The 22,688-nt window shown below is 42.5% G+C and overlaps 1 protein-coding gene across 1 annotated transcript in view; it reads left to right on the plus strand.

Annotated features, from left to right (window-relative positions):
- The window catches only part of TDRP (testis development related protein), a 41,203-nt gene extending 35,890 nt beyond the window's left edge, over positions 1–5,313 (plus strand). The window contains exon 5 of the mRNA XM_074988922.1: positions 2,121–5,313. Coding sequence (XP_074845023.1) covers positions 2,121–2,466 — 346 coding nt within the window. The 3' untranslated portion in view covers positions 2,467–5,313. The remainder of the gene's footprint in view (positions 1–2,120) is intronic.
- Positions 5,314–22,688: the final 17,375 nt, after the last annotated feature.

Below are 22,688 nucleotides of genomic sequence, written 5' to 3' on the forward strand. Positions count from 1 at the left end.
CTTGGCTCCACGAGGATCCTGGGGGTCTTGGCTGCTGGCCATTGGTCTGGCCACAGTGGGGTGTCACTTGCTGGGGTGCTAGGGAGTGTCGTCTGGCCACGTCATGCTCCTGTGGTTGCCAGCACCCTCGCAGCTTCCTGCACTGGGTTTCTGTGTCCCTGCAGCCTGAAGGCACCCGCAGCTGACAGCCATAGAGCTCGGGCTGCTGGTGGGAGGGGCTGGCTCTATGGAGGACTTTTCATTTTGAAATGACAGCCAGGGAGCAGTTACATACATTTAATTTCAAAATTAACGTCGAAATGAGACGTTATTCCCAAAACGGGAGTGGAATAACGATTTCCAAATGAATGCCAATTCATTTCGAAATGAGCAATTGCTGTGTAGCCACTCTGCTGCTCATTTTGAAATTGCCGCTCATTTTGAAAATTATTTCGAAATGAGCTGCAAGTGTGGCCACAGCCCTAATGTATCTTGTCATTGAGCTCGTTCTACATAGTTCAGGGATTTGAGCTTTGGTCCCCTAAACCTAGGGTTTTGAGCTCAATCCTTGAAGGGGCTATTTAGGGATCTGAGGAAAATAGATTAAAAAAGAAATCTTTCAGGGATGATGATGGGTCCTGCTGAGAGGGCAGGGGACTGGCGTTGAGCTCTGAAAGTCCCTTACAGCTCTATGAGATAATGTATATCTCCATACATTATTTTATCCCTGTACTTTGCTCCATACACTGTTGTATCAGTGTACTTTACTTGGGACCAATACTCTGACAAGCTGCTCTTTTCGAACTGACAGTAATGAAGCCCAGCTATTTGCATGGAGAACAAATGTAATTTTAACATGTAAGAATTACTACATAACCTTCTCACTATTTCTGTGGGACAAGACTATAACTTGGAAATACAGCAGTTTTATGAATGACCATTATACACTTTGCTTAATTATGGAAATAAAATTAAACAACTTCACATACATGGATTAAGCCAAAAAAAGTAATTTAGATAATTGAACGTTTCTTTATAAGCTGCTCAAAGTACACTAGAACAAATTACTTTTAGGATTCATTGTGTTTCTCAAATATTGATAGTTATAAACACTCTTTAAAAATTTTTTTACAACTTGGTTGTAAGGAAAATTTAACTTCTCAAAATTTGGCTTTGTTTAATAAAGTCTGTTTTAGTACAAGAGTTATGACAGGCATTATCTCCGAAGAAATACAGAGTTGAGGTTGAACTATTTAACAGGTGGCTTCACTGATTTCGGTGTGATAATTCACTGAATAAGGAACATTTTTTCGTAAGAAAGAAGATATGGCATATGACAAAAATATTTCAAATGCTCATATTGATGCCTTTGTTTTTATTGCTTTGCTCAGAGTATTTCTTGGAAACTGAGAAAAAAATCTGTTGTGTCTCTTGCCTTTTTCCAATATTTGAGTTATTGTATTCCTCACTCAATCTTAAGAGCTTTTGTGGTTGTATATGTATGTGTTCTTTATTTTCAAAATTTTGTTCATGATCTCCTGACAGTTGTTGGTATTGGGGGACTCCTGCACATTTAGTGCTCTGTTGACTTCTTGGAAACTCAGCAGAGGCAGAAATGTCAACTTGTGTAGAACAACTTGCAGGAATATGTAGTAATTATCTTCAGTGTGTGAAAATGATCACCAGACTTCTTTATATTAAAACATGTAAAAATATTATCCTCTTATTGGGGCGGGGGGGGGGAAAGATAGCTTTGCATTTTGCACATTCCCAGTCACGGGTATGGGAAACATATCCATTTTGGCAGTTAGAGATGTGAAAGTATAGTAAAGGAATGAAGTCTCATATGACAATTACAAATAATTTGATGACAGACTTTAAGGTTGGTTACATTTTTGGATATTCATTTTGTGGTAGTTTTGAATGAAACAAAGAGGATTTTTAAGAAACTATTCAGATTTAAAAAATAACAATACTACTTTTAGGCAAATTTTCTGTTTTTGAGAGTTGCTTTGGCAGAGCCAGTTTAAGAAAGATTATCATTTGATATCATTTGCTAAGTATGTCCTCAAAAGAGAGTTTGCTGTTTTTAATGGGGAGAAACATCAATGTTGAAATAATACATTTTTGTTATTCTCTAGAACTAATCTAAAATTAAAAGAGGATGTGAAGTCAGAAAAGAAATCTGGATTTTGGGACAGTTTGGCAATAAAGCAGAGCATCCAAAGCAGGAAACCAGATCAGATAGAAGGGTGGGAACCACCACGAATTACTGCTGGAGACCCCATCAGTGATGCAGGAAATACTTTAAGTGACTATCCATCCTGGTCAGGTTGGGAAGATGAGACCAAAGGCTCCACAAAATACACAAACCTGGCCAGCTCAGGAAATAGCTCCAGGTGGAGTATCAAATCAGCTGGAAAGATGGTTAGTATTAGAAGACAAAGCAAAGGTAACCTTACTGATAACTGGGAAGAACTAGAGTGACATTGGTAGAGCGAAATACTTTACGAATAAGAATAAAAAAGTTCCATGATTTACATGTGTATTTAAACCAAAATTAAATCTGCTCAGTATTGCACCTTTATACAATACTTTGTTTTATTCAGATTGTTGGAATTTTTTGCTCGCATTACAGTAAATTTTCTTACTACATTGTTGGATTGCTAGGTTTTTCGTACTGAAAACATGGAGAACCTATTTTGTGCCTATATTTCATATTCAGACTCTGCAGTGTGTTGGGTTGTTGGTTTTACCAAATAAAAAAAAAGAAAAAAAAAGTAATTCTTTAGCATATGTAAAATACAGGTTATAAATTTTGACTGCCTTATGTAGGAACTTATAGGAGCCTGGGGTATTGGGTTTTCTGATTCTTGAGGTTTTATTTTTGTTGCTATCTCTTAAAGTATCAGTGCTGATCTGCAGCTTGCCACAACAATGCTTCCATTTGGAACAGTTTTCCAGATTTTTAGTGTGACCCCATGCATCTTTGGTTTGTCCATGCAAGATTCTAAATTTTCACATAATGTGCTAGACGTAGTACATGGAATGTCAAAACACAAACTGGGTCTTCCAACATTTATACTGAATGGTTCTTGTCATTATGAAAAGTTGGCAGTATTTGTAAAAAACAAATGTTCATGCTAAAAATAAAATGTACATAATTCTTAAATATCAGGAAAGTAGGTATTACAGTTGGATGTAAGGAGAATTCAGTTTTCCAGCCCTTGTCTTGCAATAAAAAGGACATATTGCTCTTCATGGAGGTGGTGAATGTCCTTGTTTTTACAAAAACTGGCCCTTATTCTCCTTCAACTTGTCTAATCTTGATTCTGTGTTTATGGTTTGTGATAAAGGGGGCCCTGTGGCATTTTCAGTGTAGCTGAGCAATTGCAAGTACCTGCGTACGCACACACACACGCGCACACACACACATTTTATTTTATTTTGTTATAAGGCTCCATCTGATTAGCTACTGGTACTTTTATTTTTAGTGAAAAGAGGCAAAGCATGAAACTTTACACTAGAGTTGTGACATGTACATAAAACACTAAAAGTGCCTCTTTATAACATGCCATTATTTTTAATGATGTAATGAGCAGTATGTCCAGCATCAAATCGAAAACTAGGTTCCATTTTGGTTTATATATTCCCTATAAATAAATACTACTTTAACACTTATCAAAACCCCCCAGATTTTAGGATTTTTCTCTCCTGGATGTTAAACTGATATTATAGTTACAAATTATATAGACCTTAACCTATGTCATTTGTAACTCTTTCTGTATTATATATTCTACAGCAATATGGCCATCATGAGGAGGAAGCTCAAATGCCCATTTCAGGCAAAATCAAAATATTTATAATAAATTAAAACATTTTGTTTATATGCAAAGCATGCCTTGTATGATTTTTTTTTTCACTAAAAGTCTCTGCCAACCAGGAAGGATGCATGCAGTTTTCTTCCAACAGTTCTGCTGTTGCCCTTGTTTCCAATGTCACATTCCCCTCCCCAACACATAGATGTATGTATGTCCTTCTGGCTTGCAGTATCTAAATGGATATTCATTTGAAGTCAGTGAAATCTCACCTATATAGCTCTGCCTTCAGGGAAACAGTATGTCCATGTTTTTTCTTTTTAAAATGGGACTTTGAGACACAGTTTTAAAATTATATAAAAGAATACCAGTGCTTGGCTGCTGTAAAACTGAATCTCTTGGTTTGTCAATTCATAAATACAAAATTAATAGGGGAGAGAGGGCTGAAGTTATGTTATTCTGTTCACAAGTTACGTATTACCATTATTTGGTCCAATTAGACAAAACAATAAAAAATCACCTTAAGCAAGAAACTTCAGTCCTGGACATGAGTAGAGAAGATACTTGCTATTTTTATGTCGAGAATGCTCTGTTCTACAGTTTATGGAAAGCATTTATAGAGTAAGTGCAAAAGTGTGGCATGTTGGCACTTAGTGCTAAGCATACAGGGATTGAAGCAAATCTAGTGGGAACGGTCACTGTTCTGGGGAAGAAAGGTCAAGGATGACATTTTTTCTTACTGTGGAAGCTCCGTTTATACTGTTACTAGTAAAAGTTATGCCTTGCACATTATAATGTTAAGTGCCTGTATTTCACCTTAATGACGTATTTGTGATGCACAGCTGTACTGAGAAGTTATTTTCATTTTTTTGTTTTTAAATTTACAATAAAGGATATAGTCACAAAGCTGAAACTTATAAAAGAGAGCTGTATCTAAGCGATATATGTAAATGTAAGGTCTGACTTTCTTAGCTATAAAATGTTCTTTAAAAAGTGATTTCCTCAGACAGTTATAAAGACAAATATTAAATTAAATATAATTTATTGTTCTGCTTAGGTAGCATTTCTATTTTGAGAACAGTGGTGTGACATTTTCTTTTCTACTGTTCATAGACTTTTTGTTAAATCTCTACCCAGAAATTATGATTTTTTTTTAAGTTTAAATACACCACGCATTTATGGACTTCTACTGTGCATAACTCCCATATGCAAAAGAGGAATAAAATATGCCCCTTAGGTTTTGCTTTGAAATTTCATTTCTGTCTATATGAATTAATTTCAAAGAGAATGACATCAAAATTGTATACTAAGATTGCACAAAATGAAATATTGTTTATATTGCTTTTTCATTGCCAATCTGCATGATTGTTGTCTTGAAATTAATAGGAGTAAAATTCTCCATAGCTGTAACTGGTCACTTAACACTAAATAAAAGTTATTTTCTGGGTATTTTTATTTATTGGCTTCACTTGCAAAAATAGAGTATTTTCACATCTTAATAAAGAATCAGTTTGAACTGAAATGCCTCATTCCATCATTTTTGTTCCATATTCATGCCTTGTGTATCTGATCTTATTTGCCATAAATCTATGTGATTAGTGTTTGTATGGAGCTCTCAGGGCAGGTTTGCACTACTCTGGAAGATTGATCAGCTCAGGGCTGATCTTCTGGGGTTTGATTTTTGTGCATCTAGTAGAGATGCCTAAACTTGACCTTTCAGGGGTCACATTTTTGTGAGACATGAGGAGTGAGGGAGGTCGATGGGGGAAGCTCTACTGTTGACCTTCCCCTGTATAGACAGCTGAGTTAGCTGAGCGCAGCTATGTTGATTTTAGCTACGCAATTGGCATAGCTGGAATTGCGTGTGAATTTCTTAGTCTAGTGTCGACATAGCCTCAAGTTCTTGAGTCATCTTAGTATTTATCCAAAGCAGTAATAGTAGAAACATCTAAACAAATACGTGTATATAATGATGAACTTTTAAATTCTCCTAGAAGTAGTAAATATCATAGAATTGAAGCATTTTCCCATTATTCGTGTAGTGAAATAATTTAACTGTCTTGACAAGTATACCCTTTACTGATGTTCACTTTTTTATTAATAATTCAGTAATTATTGTGAAAGCAAGAGCAGAATGGTATGCTATCACGTTAAACAAATGTTAATAATATGCTGTCTTTATGTTGGACATCTCAAGATGCTGATTCTTCCTTTTTTGTTTACTAATTTTGCAGGGATTGTGCTATGTAAGCAAGCCCTGACAGATGTTTGTTTGGGTTTTATTGTAAGTTTTTTTTGTTTGTTTTGGTGGTTCTTGCTGCAGTTTTTCCTAATCAGAACTAGTAGGACGTTAAAAACAATATCCTTCATCATGCCATGCTGGATAATCAACAACTGGATAACGAGTACGAAGTTGAGAAATAAAGGATCTTGAACATAGCTGACATATTACTTTAGTTTTGGACTTCTCTGTAGAGGAAGAGCAATGGAGCCTGTGGTGAAAAATCTAACAAAAGGGAGTGAAATAGTTGTATGCTTCTTAATCTCAGGTAAACTCTGACCTGGTTGCACAGAGAAGTAGAACTGTTTGTAAACTAAATTGCTAAGTCATGTCTATCTCAAATGGAAAAGGCTGTTTACTTTACAATTTGAGAAGTCAGAAATACCAATTTTTAGTGTTCACTGAAAGATACAAGAAAACAATTATATTGTCTTCCCTTTACAAGTTTATTAACATGTGCCACGAAGCCTCTTACTACAGGACAAGCCCAAGAGAGAAACCAACAGAACACCACAGCCATCACCTACAGTCCTCAGCTAAAACCTCTACAGCGCATCATCAGGGATTTACAACCCATCCTGGACAATGATCCCCCACTTTCACAGGCCTTGGGAGGCAGACCAGTCCTTGGCCACAGACAACCTGCCAACCTGAAGCAAATCCTAACCAGCAACTATACACCGCACCACAGTCACTCTAACCCAGGGACCCCTCCATGCAACAAACCTCATTGCCAGCTCTGCCCACATATCTACACCAGCAACACCATTACAGGACCTAACCAGATCAGCCACACCATCATGGGTTCATTCAGCTGCACATCTACCAATATAATTTATGCCATCACGTGCCAGCAATGCCCCTCTGCTATATACATCAGACAAACTGGACAGTCTCTACATAAAAGAATAAACGCACACAGATCAGATATCAGAAATGGCAATATCCAAAAACCTGTAGAAGGGCACTTCAATCTCCCGGGCCACACAGTAGCAGACTTAACAGTAGCTATCCTACAGCAAAGAAATTTCAGGACCAGACTCCAAAGAGAAATTTCTGAGCTACAATTCATCTGCAAATTCAATGCCCTCAGCTCTGGCTTAAACAAAGACTGCAAATGGCTGGCTAAATACAGAAGCAGCTTCCCCTCCCTTGGTGTTCACACCTCCAGATCAACTGCTGGTAGTAAGCCTCACCCTTGCTGACTGAGCTAACCTTGTTATCCCCAGCCTTGCTCTGGCTTATTTAAGCCTGGACCTACAGATTTCCAAGACCAGCATCTGATGAAGTGAGTCTGTGCTCACGAAAGCTCATGCTCAGAACTTTTCTGTTAGTCTATAAGGTGCCACAGGACCCTTCATTGCTGTCACAGATCCAGACTAACACAGCTACCCCTCCGATACTTGAAGTTTATTAAAGGGTTTATTAAAGGGTTCCAGAAGTTATCTGTTTAAATGTTTGTGTTGGAGGGATAAAAATCGATGATTTATGAAAATAACTATTTTTAATTCAAATATTTTTCTTTAAAAATCTATTTAAAAGTAAATTTACAGGTAAATCTAAGCATTTACGAATTTTATTAAAAACAATTTTCATTTGTGTTTGCCACAATAAGTATCCCTGTGTAATGTCAGCTTAGTCAGAGAGCGGGGACAATGATGTCACTACTCAGCATGGCACTCAGAGTCAGTGGTGCAATCGCCTGTTGTATACCACCATAAATCCCCACACTCACTCTTAAGTCTGTTAAATTAAATGTGATTTTTCTTTGTAAATATGTGCAATTAAACTAAGTGTTGATCTCATGACCTTGTTTAGTATTTGTTTGTTATTATATTTACTTATTTGTGGTCTACTTTTTCAACTCCATATATGACTTAGGGGTTCTGCAAAATTCTTTTGCGTTTAAAGGGGTTCCATGGCCAAATAAAATTGGGAAACGCTGATCTAATCTATAAAATTAGTTTAAATCAGTGCTTTTTTGTCTAGGACAAAATAAAAAGGTGCTGGAACGCAGCCTCAGCTCCCCCTCCCCCCCGCCAAATCCCAAGGCTTAAACCCCTCTCAGCCCCAGATCACCCCCAGGCTTAACCCCTTGCAACCCCAAACCGCCCCCCACCTCCAGGTTTAACCCTTTGCAGCCCCAAGCTACCCCCTCCCACCCCTACGCTTAACCTCTCAGCCCCAAACTGCCCCCCAACCGCCAGGCTTAAATCCCTCTCAACCCCAAGCCACCTCCAAGCTTAAGCCCCTCGTAGCCCCAAACTGCCCCCCTCCCACCCCAGGCGTTACACCTCTCAGTTCCAAACCGCCCCCTCCTACCCCTAGGCTTAACTCCTCACAGATCCAAACTGCCCCCCCCCATCGCCAGGATTTACCTACCTCAGATGACAGCGCTGCATGCTGCCCACCTCCCCTGGCTCCCGAGGTATGAGGAGCTCGTGCCAACCTCACCCCCCACAGTGCTGGCAGATGGTGTGGTGCAGTCCAGGCAGCGGCAGTGCTAGCGCCAGGTGCTGCAGGTTGGCGCTTCCAAGCTGGTGGCAGTGGTGGCAGCAACAGCAGGGGATGGGGAAGCAAACAGCTGGCAGAAGAGCAGCCACCTCTCTTCCCCCTTTGGCTGCAGCTCTCAGCCATGGCTGGAGTGGAGCTGCCCACTCTCCCCCTGGCTGCCACCACTGAGCACAGCACCCAGATCAGGCTGCAGCAACCAAGCAGTGCCAGCTGGGTGGGAAGGAGCAGGGAAGCAGCCGGAGGCATCTGAGCCTTCTCAAGACCCAACCATGCCCAGCTCCTAGAGTTTTGAAAAGTTCTTACAATGTAAGGAACCTGTGCCACAGTCAGATGGGCATGATTCCTGCATAAAATGGTTGGGTGATGCACATGTTCTGAACCAACTTCCCACATCTCCACATGTTCTCACCCTGCATTCATGTTGTTATCATTCAACAACCGGGTCATACTGATATCCACTCCATATGACTCCAACACCGCCCAGGTCATTTTCTCATCTATACTGTCAAATGCCTTCTGAATCGATGAATCAATTGTGGATGTTCTTGTTTTTTGTAGAGCTTTCTGTGCTAACAATCTTAGTGCCAATATCTGCTCTATGGTACTTCTATCTTTCCTGAATCCCACTTGCTCATCTGTGAGATGTTTTTCTGTCTGCAATCTCAGTCTCTTTGTCAGTATCATCATCAGCACCTTGCCTAGGTGACTTGTGACTTGGGCGGTGTTGGAGTCGTACTGATTGGATAGCAGACTGATATGGTTATTGAAGGATATCAATGACAATGTGGAGGCAGTGGTGAGAACATGTGTATATTTGGTAAGTTGGTTTAGAACAAATAGAGGTACTAGAAAAAGAGATCTGATACCGCCAGGTATCTTCATTAGGCATCTAGAGAGAGCAATGGACAGTATCATGGAAGAGGGGAAAAGGGATATCTGTGCATGGGATGAGAATCAAAACTTGAGGTTTGCGGATGATATAGTTATCATTGAAGAAGATGAAGAGAACCTAGTGAGAACAGTGCTGGTGCTAAATAAGGAAGGGAAGCAGTACAGACAGATTATGAACATTGATAAAACAAAGAGAATGGTATTTGGAGATAAAGAAATAGGAAGGAAGATCAGTGTAGCTGGGATTGCGCTAGAGAACATAGAGAAGTTTGTGTATCTGGGGAGCAACATAACATATGATCAACAAGAAGCCTTGTGTTACCTTGTAGACTAACCGATATTTTGGAGCATAAGCTTTCGTGGGCAAAGACCTTCTTCATCAGATGCAATGGGTCTTTGCCCACGAAAGCTTATGTTCCAAAATATCAGTTAGTCTCTAAGGTGCCCCAGGACTTGTTGTTTTTGAAGATTCAGACTAATTCAGCTACCCCTCTGATAACATATGATCTAGACTGCAAGAAGAAAATAGCAACTAGAATAGTGAAAGCAAGAGTGAGTTTGAAGGCAATGCATAAGGCCTGGAAAAGCAAACGGATTAGCTTAGGAATGAATCTGAGCATCTTGAAAATGTTTGTATTCAGTAGCATGTTGTACGGATGTGAGATGAGTGATAATGAAAGATTCAAAGAAAAGAATATTGGCATTCAAGAAGCATTGTTATAGAAAGATCCTCAGAATAGGATGAATGCAGAAGGTCACCAATGAGGAATTATATAGGAATATACAGCCAAAATTAGAACCTACTGCAGATGGTTATACAATGGAAGTTACAGCTATTTGGGCACATCTGCAGAATGAACCATGAATGAAAAATCAAGACACTGGTATTTGGTGTAATGGAAGGTTCGAATAGGAGAGGCAGACCCCAAAGAGAATGGATAGATGATATAGTAGATTGGTGCGGAGCTAGTCTACAGAAACTAAGCCACTGTGCACTGGACAGGGAAAGATGGAAGGAAATAGTAAGGGAGGCATCAGACACAATGAGTGCTGAGCCCCTGTTTTTTGATGATGATGATGATGATGATGATAATACGCACATGCCCCCGTCCCCCATGTGATCATTGCAGGAGCCTCATGGCCAGGGACACGAAGGATCGTGAAATGCACATATTTTGGAGCATAAGCTTTTTTGGGCAAAGACCTGCTTCATCAGATGCATGAGTGAGGGGGGAGGGTTCAAAGAGGTATTTAAAGAGTGGAGTCCCAGTAAAAAGGAGCGTCAGAGCTGACAAGGTCTATTCAATCAAGTTGGAAATGGCCCATTATCAAAAGAGGAAAAAACAAGTCAGATCAGACGGTGGGGATGGTCCATTGTCAGAGTCTAATCTGGAGCTGTTAACACCCAGTGGCTATAAGGGGCCAGCCACTCCCAGTCTCTCTCTAATCCTTGGTTGATGGAGTCACATTTGCTAATAAATTGCAGCTCAGAGATTTCTCATTCCATTTGATTTTTGAAATTTCTTTGTTTTAGGACTGCTACTTTTAAATCTGTTAGTGAGTGTCCAGGGAGATTGAAGTGCTCTCCCACAGGCTTCTGTACATTACCGTTCCTGATGTCTGATTTATGTCCATTTATTCTTTTATGTAGAGACTGTCCAGTTTGGCCAATGTAAATTGCAGTGGGGCATTGCTGGCACATGATGGCATATATGATATTAGTAGATGTGCAGATAAAGAAACCATTGATGGTATGGTTGATGTTGAGTCCTGTGATGGTATCACTGGTGTAGATATAGGAGTGGAGTTGGCAGTGAAGTTTGCTGCGAGGATTGGTTCCAGCTTTAGAGTTACTGTGCTGTGATCTATAGTTTTACAGATACTGGGAGTGGCTGGCCCCTTACAAAGCAGCTTCTCTGCCCTGGGTGTTAACAGCTCCAGGTTAGACTCTGACAATGGACCATTCCACCCTGTCTGATCTGACTTGTTTTTTCCTCTTTTGATACATACTACTGACAATGGGCCATTTCCAACTTGATTGAATAGACCTTGTCAGCTCTGGCCCTCCCTTTTACTGGGACCCCACTCTTTAAATATCCCTCTGACCCCTCGCCCCACTCATGCATCTGATGAAGTGGATCTTTGCCCATGAAAGCTTATGCTCCAAAATGTCTGTTAGTCTATAAGATGCTACAGGACTTCTTGTTCTCAAAGATACGGACTAACACGGCTACCTCTCTGATAGGAGAAATGCAGTTCCTCATGATCATGTTTGAAAGGGCACAGCAGCCGTCAGACCAGCCTGAACTAACAGTGAAACAAAGACACCTAAAGCCCAGGTCTCCATCACTATTGCCTCAGAAGCAGTGCAGGGCAACAGCCTCACCTGCGAGATTGCTGTCTACAATGCCCTCCGCCAGGCTGACCGCTGTGGACATGTTACATGCACTAGAAAGCCAACATCAAAACCCTTACCAGGCACCGCTATTGCTACAACCCCCAAAAACTTGGGGTTGGCACGCTTGTCAGTGGCACCAGAGGGGCCGTGCTGGCAGACCATGGCACCATTTGTGCTGGGCAGCATCTCCGCTGGATGCGTGAGGCTCTGGGTAGAATGCAGGCAGGACTATGGGCTACTTAATGTGGAAGGAAGAGCTGATCTTAGGCATGAACCATGGGTGCAGTCTTAGAGTAACTTTGTCTTTTGTGAATATAGCATGCAGGAGATCCGCCATGAGGGCTTCTTTCTCACTAACCCTCCTGGTAGAGGTGATGGTCGCCAACAACAGCACCTTCATAGTTAGGTATGGCAATGGGAGGGTGGCCATAGGTTCAAAGGGAGGAGTCATGAGATAGTCCAGGCAATGTTGTTTCTCTTTACTTCCTGGAGTTGAACCTCCTGGCTAATGGCTACTCTTTTAAAAAGTTGTTGGAGCTGATTTAGGTCATCGATGGAATTTAATGCTTCTGGTGTCACAGCCTCAATCGAGGATTAAAGATTAATTGTCCTCAGAAGGCTGCCTCTCTTGTATAACACTATTACCATCTGGGATTTGACCCTGTTCTTCTTCCTCTGAGTCTACTGACATTGGAAGGGTGTGGGCTGGAGAGCCTCTTCGGTAGATGTGCTTCTGGGATGGCATCTGTGGGGTTCCCAATAGTTCCGTGGTGTCCACTGGATGGGGTAGTAGGGAGCAGGTACTGCCACTCCAGGTAACGATGTGGAGAGAGAGGTATTTCGTGATAATGTTGGAACTGATGAGATGTAGTTGGAGATGAGTGCTGTGAAGAAAAAAACCAAAAGACACCGCCTTGATTGTATTCAGCATCTGCTGCGTTTCTTTGTGTCAGTGAGGGTCCAGTGTTAGATAAATAGCAACCTGCTGAGTCAGCTAAGGGGGGGCATCTGATTAGGGAGGAGAGCTCATTAGCAAGCTGTTATCTCAAGCTGTTTTAATCTCCTCTCACCCTGTATTTGTGCAGGGCTTTGATCACGCAGCATTGGTGAAGCCTCCGTTCGAAAGGGCTTCCCTGCTGGCGGCTCAGGAGGAGGTGGTGCTGAGGATCCATAGGGACATTTGGGAGGTGGATCTGCTGTTCCTCTCCACCCTCAATGCCACAGGGATGGTTTGTGCAGGATTTGTAAATCTCCATGTCTTTTCTTGTCCCTTGCAAACCATTGCAAAGGTGCTCCGATTTTAAGGCAGTGCATTTCCAAGTGGATAGTAGCCTGTGTACAACATTGCTACTGTCTTCAGAATAAACACTTACCAGCACCACCAAGAGCACATTCCACTCACGCCATTGCAAGATCCACTGCCTTCCTGAACAGTGTTCCCCTGAAGGACATATACTGGGCGGCCACATGGTCATCTGACCACTCCTTTGCTCATCATTATACTATCGTGCCTCCAATAGCAACTGATACAGCAGTGGCTACAGTGGTACTACCTTCCGGCATGCAGCAGTAACTCTGAGACCCACCATCCTCACGGAATGCTGCTCTGTAGTCACCAGCAATGGAGCACCCATGGGGACATCACCCAAAGAAGAAAAGGAAGTTACTCACCTTGTGTTACTCTGTTCTTTGAGGTGTGTCCCCCGGTGGGTGCCTCACAGCCCTCCCTCCCTTCTACTTGCAGTTTTCAGTAACTTGGGTGTAGATGAGGAACTGAAAAGTGGGCATGTGGGGCGGCAGGCTGCCATGCGAGGCACCAACTGTCAGTGGCATGAGGTGCCTTCTGTGCAAGTTCAGCCCAAATGTCAACTGCTATGAAAAACTTTGAACTGTGGCTCTGGGGCTCACCTGTCACCAACAGTGGAGCACCCATGGGGACATGCACCTCGAAGTACAGTTGTTACGGCACAAGGTGAGTAACTTCCTTTTCTTTTTTTAGCCTCATCATAGTCTTGGCCTTCACAACATCCTCTGGCAAAGATTCCACAGGTTGCCTTTGCAGTGTGTGAAGAAATACTTCCTTTTCTTTTAAACTTGCTGCCTGGTCATTTCAGTTGGTGATCCCCTAGTTCAGCAGTTCCTGACCTTTTGCAGACAGTGACCCATTTTGACAATTCAGTAAGACGTTGTGACCCAAGGCAATTCAAAACCGGGAATGAAGGGCGGGGGGTGTCTTTTAACCACTCGCAGCCCCAAGCCATCCCCTACCCCCAGGCTTGAACCCCTTGCAGCCCCTAATTGCCTCCCTACACTCAGGCTTAAATGCTTCACAGCCTCCAACCACCCCCCACCCCCAGACTTAAACCCCTTGCAGCCCCAAACTGTTCCCTGCCCCCCAGGCTTACACCCCTCACAGCCCCAAACCACCCCCACCCCCAGGTATCTCACACAAGCTCCACTCCTGCCTCCCGCTGCTCCTTTACAGGGCTGCCACTGCTGCCTCCTTTGCATGGCTCCCCCCAAGCCCTCCTATTCCCTTCCCCCACCAGCAGCACAGGCAGTTGTCTGCCCTGCCACACGGAAATGGGACATAATTTAATTGGTTCATGGCTGGATTCCTCCTACCAGCATTAAACCAGTTAAATTGAATTCCATTTCAGCACAGCAGAGCAGGGACAGGGAGCCAGAGGAGGAGTCAGGCTGCAGCAGCTGGAGCTGCAAATGTCTCCCTAAAGAGCCATATGTGGCCTGGAGCTGCCTAGCTGATGACCCTTACCAATCTAATGGTGACCCATGTTTGGGCTGGGACCCAAAGGTTGGGAATCCCTGCCCTAGTTCTTAGTGTTATGAGGGGAAATAAATAACATTTTCTTATTTACTTCCTACACAGCAGTCATAATTTTATAAACTTGTATCATTTCCAGCTTAGCTGTCCCTTTTCCAAGCTAAAAAGTTGTAGGTTTACTATTAACTTGTATATCAATCCATTCTGTGTGAGAGCAAAGAATACAGATGAAAATAAACTGCTGTAACTTGAATATGGGCCTTCTATTTGTTAAAAGGGAAAAATAAGCAATTGTATAGTTTGTAGACAAAACCAAATGCATGTTGTGATACTGGTTTCCCACTGCTGACCAAAATTATCATGCAATTTTCATTTCTGTAGTCTGAACTGCTGAATTAGTACAGTATGCTGAGAAGACTGCCTCAGACTGCCGGCTTTCTGAAGGCCAATTAGTATGAGAGGTCATTTAATAAACTGTTCTTAAACCTGAAATGGAATTTGGTAATATCAGTCTTTTACATCTGCATCCCTGACAATGCCAAATGCCACTGTTAAAACACCTTGTTTCTGTCTTTGTTGACATCTTCTAGATATTGTCCCCTTGTGTAATCTTGTGGAATAGAAACTACACAACTAAATTGCTGTGCTGCTCTAAAGAGAGAGAAAACAAAGTGAAATAAGTGTTAGATAGGTATTTGATTTGCAGGGTGAAAATGACTTTAAACTAATCACTGTTCTGTACTTTTTACAAAGCTTGTTCCATTATAAAGCTTTGTTTGTTTAAAGCACTGTAATGGTTCATTTAAGCAGGATTTCTGTAGGTATACCTTCAAGTGATAGTCCCTGTTGGTTTCCATTGAGGGTTATGTGCTTGGAGCCAGAGGTTTTGAAAGTAGTATAATTTAATTTATACCCCTCTGAAACCACCTGCCCCCAACTCATGCATGTGATGAAGCCGGTCTTTGCCCACGAAAGCTTATGCTCCAAAATATCTGTTAGTCTGTAAGGTGCCACAGGACATCTTGTTGCTCTCAAAGCTACAGACTAACATGGCTGCCTCTCTGATGTAATCTGATGCACACATAACCTTGGGTTACCTTGTGATTACGCCTGAGGCAATAATGGATTGCTGGCATCTCCATTTCCTTCTCATTGCTTCATAGTTTGAGTCGGAACTTCTGTTGCTCCCTTGTCCTTAGTGATGCATGCTTAAGACATTAGAGAAATTTACTTTTATCGTCATTCTTTGTTAGCATTTTATTGTTTTTATAGGTAATTTCTAATTTTGTAGCATTTGATGGTATTAAGGACTTGGAACATGACTTTGGAAAGTTTCTCACCACAATATCTCCATCCTTAAATCCAAGTACCTGGACTAGGCACTGGATTATGCTTTAGCCACTGGGATTCAAAATCTGTACTTCCAACCCTCATTTGTTTTCCATCACTGAGGAGCACCAGTAGTGTTTGTACAGAGGGGAATCCCACATCGCATTAAGATGTGGTATATGCATCTCCTTCTTTGCCTGTACATTGTGGGAAAGCAGAGTTCTTTGCTTCAAAAAGCATTTCATGGAGGCTTCCATGGTGCCAAAATTGGATCATGGGTAGGAAACCTTCCTGTATGTTGTTCTGGGCAATACTGTGGAATATCTATCTAGCTTTGCTGTAAGCAGTGTGATGGACCTTGCTCTGGGACCTTGTCATGAGTCATGGGGAAGCATGCATGTAAGTATGGCAGTATATCTTCTTTCATCTTCAAGAAGGATGCTGCAATGTGACTGAGTTCTCACAGTGAAGGAAAAATGTGTTCCAAAGCTTATAAGAATGGTGAAAGACCAGTCGGTTAACTCGATCCATTGATACTAATCCTGGACCCTCATATTCTGCCTACTTTGACTCCATTGGTATCTCATGAATCACTGATTCCAGGACAGCAACAAAGGGTCCTGTGGCACCTTATAGACTAACAGAAAAGTTTTGAGCATGAGCTTTCGTGAGCACAGACTCATTTCATCAGATGCTGGTCATGGAAATCTGCAGGGCCAGGTATAAATAAGCCAGAGCAAGGCGGGGGATAATAAGCTTAGCTCAGTCAGGAAGGGTGAGGCTTACTACCAGCAGTGGATCTGGAGGTGTGAACACCAAGAGAGGGGAAGCTGATTTGTATTTAGCCAGCCATTCACAGTCTTTAAGCCCGAGCTGAGGGTGTCGAATTTGCAGATGAATTGTAGCTCAGAAATTTCTCTTTGGAGTCTGGTCCTGAATTTTTTTTTTTTTTTTGCTGTAAGATAGCTACTTTTAAGTCTGCTACTGTGTGGCCCGGGAGATTGAAGTGCTCTCCTACGGGTTTTTGGATGTTGCCATTTCTGATATCTGATTTGTGTGCATTTATTCTTCTATGTAGAGACTGTCCAGTTTGTCCGATGCGTATAGCAGAGGGGCACTGCTGGCACATGATGGCATAAATTATATTGGTAGACGTGCAGCTGAATGAACCCACGATGGTGTGGCTGATCTGGTTAGGTCCTGTAATGGTGTTGCTGGTGTAGATATGTGGGCAGAGCTGGCAACAAAATTTGTTGCGTGGATGGGTCCCTGAGTTGGAGTGACGGTGGTGCGGTGTATAATTGCTGGTTAGGATTTGCTTCAGGTTGGCAGGTTGTCTGTGGCCAAGGACTGGTCTGCCTCCCAAGGCCTGTGAAAGTGGGGGATCATTGTCCAGGGTGGGTTGTAAATCCCTGATGATGCGCTGTAGAGGTTTTAGCTGAGGACTGTAGGTGATGGCTAGTGGTGTTCTGTTGGTTTCTGTCTTGGGCTTGTCCTGTAGTAAGAGGCCTCGTGGCACACGTCTGGCTCTGTTGATCTGTTTTTTCACTTCCTCAGGTGGGTATTGCAGTTTCAAGAATGCTTGGTAGAGATCCTGTAGGTGTTCGTCTCTGTCGGAGGGGTTGGAGCAAATGCGATTATATCTTAGTGCTTGGCTGTAGACAATGGACCGTGTGGTGTGTCTGGGATGGAAGCTGGAGGCATGAAGGTAGGCGTAGCGGTTAGTGGGTTTACGGTACAGGGTGGTATTGATGTGGCCATCATGTATTAGCACCATGGTGTCCAGGAAGTGGATCTCCTGTGTAGACTGTTCCATGCTGAGGTTGATGTTGGGGTGAAAGTTGTTGAAGTGCCGGTGGAATTCCTCCAGAGTCTCCTTCCCATGGGTCCAGATGATGAAGATGTCATCAATGTTGCGTAAGTAGAGATGGGGTGTTAGTGGGCGAGAGCTAAGGAAGCGCTGTTCCAGGTCAGCCATGAAAATATTGGCATATTGAGGGGCCATACGGGTACCCATAGCTGTGCCGCTGATTTGAAGGTATATATTGTCACCAAATCTGAAATAGTTGTGTGTGAGGATAAAGTTACAGAGCTCCGCCATCAGATGTGCTGTAGCATCATCGGGGATACTGTTCCAGAAAGCATTTATTCATTCTTTGTGTGGGATGTTGGTTTCGAGAGCCTCTACATCCATGGTGGCTAGGATAGTGTTTTCTGGTAGGTCATCAATGTATTGCAGTTTTCTCAGGAAGTCAGTGGTGTCTCGGAGACAGCTGGGAGTGCTGGTGGCATAGGGTCTGAGGAGAGAGTCCACATAACCAGACAGTCTTTCAGTGAGAGTGCCAATGCCCAAGATGATGGGGCATCCAGGATTTCTAGGTTTGTGGATCTTGGCTAGTAGCTATAATAGCCCTGGACAGGGCTCTAGAGGTCTGTTTGGTATAAATCTGTTCTTGTGCTTCTGTAGGGAGTGTTCTGAGCAGATGGTGTAGTTTCTTAGTGTATTCCTCGGTGGGATCTGAGGAAAGTAGCCTGTAAAATCTGGTATTGGAGAGTTGTCTGGAAGCCTCCTTCTGGTAGTCAGACCTGTTCATGATGACAGTAGCTCCTCCTTTATCTGCCTCTTTGGTTATAATGTCAGAGTTGTTTCTGAGGCTGTGGATGGCATTGTGTTCTGCACAACTGAGGTTGTGAGGCAAACGATGCTGTTTCTCCACAATTTCTGTCTGTGCGCGTCTGTGGAAGCATTCTATGTATAGGTCCAGACTGTTATTTCTACCCTCAGGAGGAGTCCACGTGGAGTTATTCTTCTTGTGCTGCTGGGAGGGTGTCTGTGTAATGGTGTGCTGGTCAGTGTTGTGCTGAAAGTATTCTTTCAGTCTGAGATGGCGAAAGTAGGCTTCCAGATCACCGCAGAACTGTATTATGTTTGTGTGCGTGGTGGGGCAAAAAGAGAGTCCCAGAGAAAGAGCAGACTGTTCCGCTGAGGTGAGTGTGTAGCTGGACTGATTGACGATATTGCTGGCTGAGTTAGTGGTACCACTGCTGTGGCTCTGTGTGGCAGCAGGAGTTTAGACAGCTTGCAGTCCTTTTTCCTCTGTAGAGTAGTGGAGTGTCTAATGTAAATCTCCTGTCTTATTTTAGTAAAGTTCAGTGGTGTGGAAGTTTGTGTTGAAGGCTGGTTTTTTATGGGAGACTCCAGGTTTGAGAGCTCTTTTTTGATGTTCTCTTGTTTGTTGTACAGGATGCTGATTAGGTGGTTCCTCAGTTTCTTCGAGAGTGTATGGCATAATCTCTCGCTGTAGTCTGTGCAGTATGTAGATTGCAAAGGATTTTTCACCTTTAGTTCATTTGGTATGATGTCCATTCATTTGCATTTGGAGAGAAAGATGATGTCTGTCTGAGTTTGTGCAAGCTTCCTTGTGAGGTTGATTCCAGGACAGGTGCCTTTCCGAGTACTGGTCCCATCAACAGACTGGATATCACTGATACCAGGAAGACTCAGAGTTGTTCCTGGCCCTCACAAGTTATTTGCCTTGCAGGAATTTGAGATATCCATGTACTCCAGTGTGCTCTCCTGTTTAGAGCTCTGTTCCTCTTACTTCCTCTGCCATCTGCTGCACATACCACTTTGATGCACTCATTCTGATGGCTTCATTGGCACAACCATTTGTGGAGGTCTCCAATTTATGTAAAAATTCAGAATGGCCAGTTGCTCTTACTCTGGAAGCATGACTACCAAAGGGCTCTTATGAGTCTGCAGTAGTTCCCCACTTTGCCTTTCCTACAGAGGTAATATCCAGCTCTTTAGACATAGGCTTAGTATCAGCAGGATCACTTGGTTTGGCCATATTGGAGCTCATAGCCTCCAGGTTCACCTTCAGTGTAGTCCTGTCCATTTTGGGTGTACTTGCCCATCTAGCCGCCTCAACCTTTGTCTGGTGGACATTTGAAAATGGAGTTAGGTGAGAAACTAACTAGCCCAATTCTGAAGGTACTGACAGATTCAGAGACTCCCATCATCATCTGCAGATACTGCCATGTCATTGACCCCTTCTTCATTAGATGACTTTTGACTATTTCAAGAGCTGCTATGGATGGTAGCCAGAGCTCTTGAGATCTTCTAGAAGAGGTGCAGAACAGTCAGCAACAGTTACTACACATTCTGCATGAATCAGTACCAGCCAGGCTTACCCTGTCAATTGATGAGTGATCTCTTTGGTTAGTGCACACTTTGTGGCATATTCCGGCCATGTTCATGTCCACCTCAAATGGGTGGGAAAAGATCATGTGTCCCTCCTGCCAAGAGGTCAGAATTTCTTTTTGCACATCCTCCACCTAACTCCTTGATGGAACAGGCTGTATTGGAGCAATCCAAACAACAACACCCATACTCCGTCTTGGCGGACAGGTAGAGTAACAAAATGCACGTCATGGGTTGAAAGGTCGTCTCCTGACAGATCTCTAACAACTTGATACTGATGGACAAATTCAATTTAAAAAAACATGGATAGACAGAGGAATTTGCAGATAAGCTACCTCTGCAGTGTCATATTCAATTCCATGTGATTCTACCAGAGGGAAAATTGGTCACCAGATCAATACTTCAGGCTGCACTTGATTCAGCAGACAGACTCATATGTACTGGTGACTGGAATGGTAATGAGGAAGGAATTCTGGCTACACTCCTCAGGTTTCCGTACAGAGGTACAGAACACAACTGAGGATCATCCCGTTTAATCAATAACACCTCTTTGACTAAAAACTGATGATTTGTTACACTCTCTGAAGACGCTAGAACCACCTTATCATCTTTAGGCATATATATGTAGGCAGCAAAGAGAATATTTTATCATCCTCCACCAGTCCAATCCTATAGAACTCCTGACTTCTACCACCAATGGGCCTATGGACATCCTCAAAAGAACCCTAAGATATGTAGATTCCATCTACCTGTTCTGTCATTGTACACCTCTGTAGAACACAGTTGTTGCAAATGGTGCCTAGAGAACCATCAGTCACTCCGTACACCTACATTCCTACACTCTACAACTTTTGGAGATCATCTCAAAGTTTCCACAAGCTTGTAGAGCTACGGCAATGGACAAATGGGTCTTGGACGTTGTTCAGTATGGCTATGCAAGAGGTTTATGGTGATAACTCTTCCACATCTTCCATCATGATACCTCTCATAACAGTATTCTTAACTTAGTTGTGGACTGTCTTCTGCGACATTGTGGGGCACAGGATTCTATTCCAATTATTTCCTGGTACCCAAGAAGAAAGCGAGATGCAGACCAATCTTGGATCTCTGACACCTCGTCTGGGCTCAATTCACAAGCCAAAATTCAGTATGGTTGTGCTTGTAGCCATCGTTACCTAACTAGAAAACAGGCATGGGGTTTACAGCTCTCGATATGCACAATGCCTTCTTCCATATTGGCATACATCATTTCACACACAGATGGTTCCTAAGGTTCAAAATGAAGTCTTGACACTTCCAATACAGGATTCACCCATTCAGACTTTTCATTATCCCACAAGTTTTTACACAGGTTTTCACTGTGATTCTAGAAGCACATCTGTGATGTCTGGGAATCCTTTGCTGGCAGCATGGACCAAATAGGAAACTTGAGCATCAAGGTCCTAGCTTCTTCATCCCATCACTTTCTGGGAGGGAACATCAGTGTTGAAACTAAATTTTCCATCCTACTCAGTATTTGGAATTCATAGGTGATTGCATTGATTTGTTTCGATCTCTCTGCAAATTTATCTGCCAGTGGACAGATTCTGGAGACACTTGGACCAAATAGCCCCAGTAAGCTCCAGGCCTTATGTCTTCATCCAAGACCTGACCCTGCATCTTAGGGTACATGGTAGTGTGCACATATGTCATGCTCTTTTCTTGGATGTACCCTCACTGTCCACAGCTATGGCTGCAAAGAGTCTACTAACTGATGTACCAGTCCTTATCAGTGCTCATTCTCAGTGCCCTTCACAAACTCCAACAGGAGAGACTAACAGTCATTCTGATTGCTCCATTCTGGTTTCACCAACTCTGGACCCCTGTTCTCTGCACATTGATTAACAACCTCCATTGCTGCTACAGACACTTCTGGAACTGCTGATGTAACAATGGCAGATTCCATCAACTAGATCCCTAGTTGGTATGCCAGAGAGCATGGGTTTTGGATGGATACTTCTGTTAGCATAAGAATGCTCATTGGTGGTGTGAGACATCTCCTCCAGCAGCTGAAAAGACTTCACTAAATAATCTTATGAGGCCAAATGAATATGATTCACTTGCTGGGCAACACTATGCTCTTAGAGAAAATAATCTATCTGAAAACTTCAGGATGTGCTCTCAGCTCTATCTATGTGCATGCAGCTGCTGTTAGCACCTTCCATTCTCTGAAGAAATTTAGCATTTAAAATATCATTAAACATAAAAAATAACAGGCTTGCCATGTTAAAGAGATCACCAGTATAAAAAGTTGGAGAACCACTGATCTAGATAATACATAGTCCTTCCTTGAGTGCAGAGTGCTGGATTAGAAAACCTTCCAAGGTCCCTTCCAGTCCCAAGGCTCCATGAAATTGTTAAACCCTAACACACTAGGGCTACGTCTACACGTGCAGCCAACATCGAAATAGCTTATTTCGATGTTGCGACATCGAAATAGTCTATTTCGA

Source organism: Carettochelys insculpta, chromosome 3 (assembly GCF_033958435.1).
Source record: "Carettochelys insculpta isolate YL-2023 chromosome 3, ASM3395843v1, whole genome shotgun sequence".
Lineage (NCBI taxonomy): Eukaryota > Metazoa > Chordata > Testudines > Carettochelyidae > Carettochelys > Carettochelys insculpta.